The sequence below is a fragment of the Danio rerio genome, chromosome 9, assembly GCF_052040795.2.
Source record: "Danio rerio strain M-AB ecotype USA chromosome 9, GRCz13ab, whole genome shotgun sequence".
NCBI lineage: Eukaryota > Metazoa > Chordata > Actinopteri > Cypriniformes > Danionidae > Danio > Danio rerio.
This window is the reverse complement of record NC_141029.1, coordinates 58265001-58274798: the sequence shown is the minus strand read 5'-3', so window position 1 is coordinate 58274798 and position 9798 is coordinate 58265001. Positions and strand designations below refer to the sequence as shown.

Below are 9798 nucleotides of genomic sequence, written 5' to 3'. Positions count from 1 at the left end.
AGACGAACAATCACTGTGAACACACAGAAAAACATGGCAGAAGAAGCGGAGCTGTACCCCAAAAAGATCCTCGAATACATGGAGGGGTTCCTGGTGTCCAAGGTACATCACATCTACACCGGCTGGCTTCATTTAATCAAACATACGCTAAAAAATCTGATATATTTTTAGAGTTTATTAGAGCTGATTTTTGTGTGAGTATGTTGAGAAGTGTAATTTATACTTGAGATTTAAAGCTGCATTTTCAGCATCATCACTGCAGTCTGAAGTGTTCATGATCTTCAGAAATCTGTGTAATACGAGGACTTGATCATGGTTAGATGTCAGTGATGAGCACAGATGTTCTGCTTCATGTCTTTGTCTAAACTGATACAGGATAAACAGATATTAATGATTTTGTTCAGACTCGAGATGCATTTAAATGCATTGAAATTATTTCAAATGAGTTCTCTGAATCCTGAAAAATAAAACATCTGCTGATCTGAGGACTGCTGTGCATGCATGCATGCGTGTGTGTGTGTGTTCTTCAGACTCTGTTCTCCGCCTGTGAGCTGGGTGTGTTTGAGCTCCTGCAGTCTGCGTGTCTGTCTGCTGGTCAGGTTTCTGCAGCTCTGAGCACCAGTGTGGACGGGACGGAGCGTCTGCTGTCTGCGTGTGTGGGGCTGCAGCTGCTCAATACACACACACACACCGACAGAACCGGTACCGGTACACACTCATGCTGCACCTGTCTCATTCATTCATTTATTTGTTCATTCATTCGTTCAGTCGCTTTCTCACCTTCTCGCTTGTTCAAATATTTGAGAAAATAAACATTTTCTCAAATATATGCATGTAGTATATATCCACGAATTAATCAGTAAATGAATATATACTGATTTATTTGTAGATATATACTGCATGCATATATTTGAGAAAATGTTTATTTATATTTAGAAGTATAATATATATGTATATGACACAATTTATATATACATTTAGAAAACCCATGCAACAAAGTTGTATATATTTTTTTAAGTATGTGTGTATTACATATACATAATAAGCAAATATAACACACACACACACTCACGCACACACATTAATTGCAAAATTAACCCGGCTCTAATAAAAATAATCACATTTGGTGTGAATCAATCAGATCAGCCAATCAGAATCAAGCTTTCCATAGTCTCCTAATATAATGACTAGTAAATGACATGTTACACACAGAAGCCTGATGACTAATGGATGAGCTGTTTCCTCAGTTCTGTACAGTAACACAGAGATGTCGAATGTGTTCCTGGTCAAGTCCAGCCCGAAGTCTCTGTATCACTCTATCGAGTACAGCTCCAGAACCATCTACCTGTGCTGGCATTACCTGAGCGACGCCGTCCGGTGCGTAAAACAGCTACTGTGTGTTCATTCATTCATTCATTCATTCAAACAATCACTCACTCATGCATGCATTCACTCATTTATTCATTCACTCATTTATTCATTCATGCATAATTAATGTATTCATTCATTCACTCATTTATTCATGCATTCATTTGTTTACTCACTTATTCTTTAATTAAGCCATTCACCAATTCGTTCATTCATTCGTTCATTCATTCATGCATTCATTTACTCATTTATTTATTCACTCACTCATTCACTCATTCATTCATTCATTATTTCACACACACACATTCAGTCACTCACTCATGCATGCATTCACTCATTCATTTATTCACTCATTCATCCATTCATTCATTAATGCATCCATGCATTCAATCATTCATTCATTCACTCATTTATTCATGCATTCATTTGTTCACTAACTTATTTTTTAATTCAGCCATTCACCAATTTATTCATTCATTCGTTTGTTCGTTCATTCAATCATGCATTCTTTCACTCATTCATTCATTACTTTACACACACACTCATTCATTTATTCATTAATTCACTCACTCATTAATCCATCCTTTCAATCATTAATTTTCTTTATTCATTCATTAACTTATTAATTCATCAATTCATTCATTAATTTATTCAGTAATTCATCCATTCACTCATTAATTTCTTCATTAATTCCCTCATCATTTTATCCTTTCAATAAATCATAAATTTATTCATTAATTCCCTCATCATTTCATCCTTTCAATCAATCATTAATTTTTTTAATACTTCACTCACTCTTTAATTTATCCAATCAATCATCCATCCATCCATCCATCCATCCATCCATCCATCCATCCATCCAATAATTAATTCATTTATTCTTTAATTCACTCACTCATTAATTCATCAATTCAATTAATTATCTATTCATTCATTCATTCATTCATTCAGTAACTTATTAATTCATCTATTCACTCATTCATGTATTCATTAATTCACTCACTCATTAATTCATCCATTAAACCACCCATCCATCCATTCATTTATTTATTTATTTACATATTTTTTCATTCATTCATTCACTCAGTCATTTATTCATTAAATCCTTCATTCATCCATTCCCTCATCATTAATTGATTAATATAGGAAGACAGAGGTGTGAACAGCAGCTTTAATAATCCACATCTCTGCAGTGGAGTGGAGACTGATTATTCTATAACTCCTGTTGTTTTTCCACTGTCAGAGACGGGAAGAACCAGTATGAGAAAGCCTTTGGAGTCAACTCTAAAGACCTGTTTGAAGCCCTCTACAGGTGTGTGTGTGTGCGCGCCTGTGTGTGTGTCTGTCAGAGAGTATGTTTGTGTGAGTGAGAAAGAGTATGTGTGATGCTTTGATGTGTGTGTGTGTGTGTTTGTCTGATGCTCTGATGTGTGTGATGCTCTAATGTGTGTGTGTGTAGGTCTGATGATGAGATGGTGAAGTTTATGCACCTGATGAACTCGGTCTGGAATATCTGCGGGCGAGACGTGATCACAGCCTTCGACCTGACACCGTACAAGACCATCTGTGACCTCGGAGGTAAGAAGTAGATCACACACACACACACACACTCTCTCTCTCTCTCTATTTCTTTAGCAGTAAATCATGACAGTGTAGCTCAACACTGGTGCAGTCATGATAGTTAGAGCGCAGGATCCAGCAGATGGCGCTGTGGAGCTATTGCTGCACACACACACACACACACACACAGCTCTGACACCGTCACAGTTAAATATTGTAGAGTGTCAGCACCACAGTAAAGGATTGAGACGGGCTGTTTTGGTAAACAGATGAACAGTGAATTAGCAGCCAGTGATGCACACACACTAAAGAAAGAAAATACCTCACCGGCCACTTTATTAGGTACACCTGTCCATCTGCTCGTTAACACTAATGTCTAATCAGCCAATCACAGGGCAGCAGCTCACTGCATTTCGGCATGTAGACATGCTCAAGAGGATCTGCTGCAGTTCAGAGCGAGCATCAGAATGGAGAAGAAAGGGGATTTAAGAGACTTTGAGCGTGTATTTGAAGATATGAATATATTATTGATCATATTTCAACATGTGTTTCTGTCATCCTGTGTGTGTATGAGCACGAGCATGTGTCTGATGGTATGTGTATGCGCATATCCATGTGTTTTGCGGATGTGTGTGCACGTGAGTGTGTGTATATGAGCGAGCATGAGATTATGTGTGTGTGTGTGTGTGTGTGTGTGTGTGTGTGTGTGTGTGTGTGTGTGTGTGTGTGTGTGTGTGTGTGCATGCATGAGTCTATATATTTTGTGTGTAAGAGAAAGAGAGAGAGTGTGTGTGTGTGTGTGTGCATCTGTGTGAGCATGAGCGTATGTGTTTTTGTGTATGTGTGTGCATAAGAGAAAGAGAGTGAGCATGAGAGTGTGTTTTGTGTGTGTGTGCATGCGTGTGTGTGTGTGTGTGTGTGTGTGTGCGCATGCTTCAGCGTATGTCTGTGTAAGAAAAAAAGCGTGTGTGTGTTTTGTGTGTGTGCATGCTTAAGAGAGAGAAAGTGTGTGTGTGTGAGCTTGAGAGTGTGTGTTTTGTGTGTGTGTGTGCATATGAGTGTGTGCATGAGCGTATGTGTTTTGTGTGTGTGTGTGTGTGTGTGTAAGCTGCAGAAGGAAGTGTCCGTCACATCAGTTTTCCTCTCCTCTTCCTCGACGTGCCCTCAGTTATTCCCCCGCTGCGTCTTTAATCATGTCAGATTTGTCAGAGGTGTGTGTCCTACATGCGGGAAATCATCAGGCGACACCTGTAGACGAGCTAATGAAACGAGATCACATTAACACTATATGAGTGTGTGTGTGTGTGTGTGTTTCTTATCTGCTATTTAAATAAGAATGCTGAATAAATGAATGTACACATGCGGCAGTTATTGACACTCCTCCTGCTGTTTGTGCTGCTCGGTCCTGATTATTTCACAGTCGTCCCCTATGCAGTGCTCATGAGCTTGTGTTAATTGAGAAACTGCATTAAATATTTGCACTTTTCAAGATGCATTTGTCAGATGGCGACGGGATTTAAAGTTAAATGAGATTATTAATGATGGATGAGCCCTCAGACGGTCAGTTTTGACACTCTTCAGTGAAACTCTTAATAATAGAGTGTGTTTACAGGAATCGGGCGCTCCACGGTGATCCACACAATCACTAGAGCACTCAAATGTGCCGTTTCATATGAGAAATGTGCCGTTTTAAAGTTCACATTGTAGAGTTCATTGGAGAAGCAAAGGGGGGTTCTTCTGTTGCGTTTGTATGCAGGGTTGCCAAGTTTTCACAGCAAAATCAGCACAATAATGCAAGAACATGGAATAAAGAATAATAATAAAAAATAGAATAGAAGAAAAATAGAAGAATAAAAGAATAGAAGAGAAGAAAACAGGTGATAATATAATATAACTGAACAGAAAAGAACTGAACAGAGAAGAAAAGAACTGAACAGAACTGAGAAGAACAGAAAAGAAAAGAGAAGAACAAAACAGAGAAGAACAGAAAAGAACAAAAAAGAACAGAACAAAGAAGAACAGAACTGAAAAGAACAGAACAGAGAAAAAAGAACAGAACAGAACTGAAAAGAACAGAACTGAAAAGAACAGAACAGAGAAAAAAGAACAGAACAGAACAAAAAAGAACAGAACAGAGAAGAAAAGAACAGAACAAAAAAGAACAGAACAGAACATAACTGAATAGAAAAGAACAGAGAAGAACAGAACTGAACTGAACAGAGAAGAACAGAACTGAAAAGAACAGAACAGAACAGAACAAAAAAGAGCAGAACAGAACAGAGAAAAAAGAACAGAACTGAACTGAAAAGAACAGAACAGAGAAGAAAAGAACAGAAAGAAACAAAACATAATAGAACAGAGCAAAATTGAAAAGAACAAAACACAGCACAAAAGAAAATAACAGAACCGAACAGAACAGAACAGAAAAAAAGAAAATAACAGAACAGAACAGAGAAGAACAGAACTGAAAAGAACAGACAAGAGAAGAACAGAACAGAACTGAACTGAACAGAGAAGAACAGAAAAGAACAGAACTGAACAAAAAAGAACAGAACAGAGAAGAACAGAACTGAAAAGAACAGAACAGAGAAAAAAGAACAGAACAGAACAAAAAAGAACAGAACAGAAAAGAACAGAACAGAAAAGAACAGAACAGAAAAGAACAGAACGGAAAAGAACAGAACAGAAAAGAACAGAACAGAAAAGAACAGAACAGAAAAGAACAGAACTGAAAAGAACAGAACAGAAAAGAACAGAACTGAAAAGAACAGAACTGAAAAGAACAGAACAGAAAAGAACAGAACTGAAAAGAACAGAACTGAAAAGAACAGAACGGAAAAGAACAGAACAGAAAAGAACAGAACAGAAAAGAACAGAACTGAAAAGAACAGAACTGAAAAGAACAGAACTGAAAAGAACAGAACGGAAAAGAACAGAACGGAAAAGAACAGAACGGAAAAGAACAGAACAGAAAAGAACAGAACAGAAAAGAACAGAACTGAAAAGAACAGAAAAGAACAGAAAAGAACAGAACGGAAAAGAACAGAACGGAAAAGAACAGAACAGAAAAGAACAGAACAGAAAAGAACAGAACTGAAAAGAACAGAACGGAAAAGAACAGAACAGAAAAGAACAGAACTGAAAAGAACAGAACTGAAAAGAACAGAAAAGAACAGAAAAGAACAGAACAGAGAAAAAAGAACAGAACAGAACAAAAAAGAACAGAACAGAAAAGAACAGAACTGAAAAGAACAGAACTGAAAAGAACAGAACAGAAAAGAACAGAAAAGAACAGAACAGAGAAAAAAGAACAGAACAGAACAAAAAAGAACAGAACAGAAAAGAACAGAACTGAAAAGAACAGAACAGAAAAGAACAGGACTGAAAAGAACAGAACGGAAAAGAACAGAACGGAAAAGAACAGAACAGAAAAGAACAGAAAAGAACAGAACAGAGAAAAAAGAACAGAACAGAACAAAAAAGAACAGAACAGAAAAGAACAGAACTGAAAAGAACAGAACAGAAAAGAACAGAACTGAAAAGAACAGAACTGAAAAGAACAGAACGGAAAAGAACAGAACTGAAAAGAACAGAACAGAAAAGAACAGGACTGAAAAGAACAGAACAGAAAAGAACAGAACTGAAAAGAACAGAACTGAAAAGAACAGAACTGAAAAGAACAGAACTGAAAAGAACAGAACAGAAAAGAACAGAACGGAAAAGAACAGAACAGAAAAGAACAGAGAAGAACAGAACAGAAAAGAACAGAACAGAGAAAAAAGAACAGAACAGAGAAGAAAAGAACAGAGAAAAAAGAACAGAACAGAGAAGAAAAGAAAGAAACAAAACATAATAGAACAGAGCAAAATTGAAAAGAACAAAACACAGCACAAAAGAAAATAACAGAACCGAACAGAACAGAACAGAATGTCGTCTCTTCTTAAAGGGACAGTGCACCCAAATCTGCACATGTTCTGTCATTAGTTACTCATGTTGTTTGAAACCTGTCAGAGTTTGGAGTATCTTCACACACAGATGAACACACGTTTAATTATCTTATGTGCACAAAAAACTAAACTAAGAGTTAATAGAGACTTTACTGGACAAGTGTTGTTGATTTGCTCACTGTTAATATGTTCAAGATATAAAGCAGGTTTTGTAAAAGAAGTCATTTACGTTCCCTCTCTCTCTACATGTCAAACTGTACAATAACATTCAATAATGGCTGATATTTGTACACTTTTAGAAACGCCTCTGATTAAAGTTGTGGGGAAAGGAAGTGTTGATTTGTGGGTAAGGTGAAGTGTTGAGTTTCTCCTTGAGGACGCTGCGCTCTCGGCTCCAGATGGTTGCAGGTGACAGAACTCAAGAATATTAATGTGTGGCCCGAGGTGTCGGAGCTCATGCGCAATATAAACATACAGTTAAAGTCAGAGTTATTCACCCTGCTGTTACATTTACATTCCTTTATATTAATACCCCAATTTCTGTTCAGCACATTTCTAATCATAATAGTGTTAATAACTCATCTCTAATAACTGATGTCATTTCTCTTCATCATGATGACAGCACATAATATTAGACTAGATATTCTTCAAGACACTAGTGTTCAGCTTAAAGTGGCATGTAAAGGCTTCACTAGGGTAATTAGGGTAAAGTTAGGGTAATTAGGCAAGTCATTGTATAACAGTGGTTTGTTCTGGAGACAATCCAACACTAATATTGCTGAAGGGGAGAATAATATTGACCTTAAAATGGCTTTAAAGTCAGAAAAGTGGGCGTGTCCAGCTCTGTTTAGGGGGGAGTGTCGGAGGAAGAAAAGAGGCATGGTGTGGGAGTGTCTAAAGTCACACACACAGGGGAGAAAGTGACTGTTTACATGGACATCTGTAGTCGAATTATTTGCCAAATGATTAAATGTTGGACTTTAACTGCAGTTTGGCTCTTTCATTCAGGGAATTCATTCATGTCCCTCGCGACATACGAGATATTTGATTTGAGGAACTGCTCTAAGCGTGTATTTTTCATGCAATGTTTGATACCGCACGGCGAATGAGAGAAAAAAAACCTCCGCATTTCCCAGAAACTTAGATGCACACGGCAGGTAGCGTCAGAAAGCCGCGTGTGTTATTCCAGTCACTAAATGCAGTGAAAACCCTACACGAGGTTAAAGTTTGGTTGTGGTGCTAACATGTTTACACTCGCTGCAATAGTTAAGTTCGATACGAACAAACTGAATAAACAAAGAGCACTGCTCGCTCACTTACCAAATCTGTAGAGACAGGACAATCACCAGCAACTAGAGCCGCGTCTTTATTAAGAGGAGACGACAAGCCAATCCGGATCTCAGCGTTTGCAGATGAGAACAGCTCTCAGGTAAACAATAATCCTCCTTAAACACGTAAGTTATTGTTGTCGAGCGTCGCGTACACTGTAATCCACACGTGACTCCAGCTGAGCTCTCACAGAGAGAAAATGAAAACAAAACTTCACTGCAGCAAACTATAAAAGCAACACTTCACGCTTGTTTTGCCAACACAACGTGGCGTCTCTGTCGTCTAAACACTGTGACACTAATGAATATTAATGAAGTTGCACAATAGAGCGCGCTGATTGGTTTGAACCAAGCTTTACTCATGCATTAATGCATCACATTGTAAGACGTAATAAGACACACTCTGGCACAGACGTCCAGTCTGCACGCTGGAATACACGCTATTATCTCATGACCGTGACGCAGCTTCAAAAATTAGTTTCAAACCGGAAGAACGAATTTGCTTGAAATAACGCAAAAACAACCAATTTACACTTTTTAGTGAGATATAGGTGTCCTAATAGTGTTTTTAGCAGTGTGGGACACATATACCACTGTCAACAGCTCAACACATGTGTTTTAGTGTTTCGCTACCCTTTAGAAACTGCTTTTATTCTAGCTGAAATAAAACAAATCAGACTTTCTCCAAAAGAACAAATATTAGAGGAAACACTGTGAACAACTCCTGAATCTGTTCAACATCATCTGGAAATATCTGAAAAATAAGAAACAGAAGGAGGGGGAACAATTTTGCCCTCCACTGTATATCTCACAGAGTGCTCCTGGTTAAACAACATGACAAATATAAATGTATATATGTATATAACACTGGTTGTGGTTCTCCTTCGTCAGGCTGCAGTGGAGCCCTGGCCAAACAGTGTGTGTCGGCATACCCAGAGTCTTCCGTCACCATCTTTGACCTTCCCAGAGTGGTGCAAAACTCACAGAAACACTTCATGACGGACCAAGACCCGCGCATCGCCTTCTGTGAAGGTACAAGTGTGCGTTTCTCAACTCTCAAGATCCACAAATAAACAAACAAGCCCATAATCCTGCTTGATAGAAGCCATTTTTAACGTTAACAACATTAGCATGTTGTTAACATTAGGCTAGTTAATGATAGCACAAAATTAGGAATGCAATTAGTGTTCTACTAGCATTGGGCTAATTATGTTAGCATAATGCCTGGTCAAAAACATAGATATATACACTAGATATGGCATAGGGACCCTGAGCATGCGTCTATAGCGCCGCCACATTGGTACAGGGCTCCCAGGACAAATGTCATTCATCCGCATTAGTCAAGACAGTGTTATTACGTGAAGATGCGGGACTTTAGCGCTGTCTACGGGTGTAGTAACGAGCAAACAAAGAAAACAAAGCACAAAGGCAGAACATTTCATAGGTAATATTAAGTTTTTTTCTGTTTTTGTATGTTCTGAACTTTTGTGCTAATCAGGTAACGTTATTGATGATAACAGTCACTTACTGCATTCACCATACGGCAAAGCAGCTCCAACTCGCACTAAACACTCGGCTTATGCTAGTTTTGTTGA

The 9798-nt window shown here is 38.1% G+C and overlaps 1 protein-coding gene across 1 annotated transcript in view; it reads left to right on the top strand.

Moving 5' to 3' along the window:
• The window catches only part of asmt (acetylserotonin O-methyltransferase), a 13786-nt gene continuing 3988 nt past the window's right edge, over positions 1 to 9798 (top strand). Inside the window, 6 exon segments of the mRNA NM_001114909.2 lie at positions 1 to 102; positions 531 to 702; positions 1248 to 1377; positions 2612 to 2680; positions 2828 to 2946; positions 9095 to 9235. Coding sequence (NP_001108381.2) covers positions 34 to 102; positions 531 to 702; positions 1248 to 1377; positions 2612 to 2680; positions 2828 to 2946; positions 9095 to 9235 — 700 coding nt within the window. The 5' untranslated portion in view covers positions 1 to 33.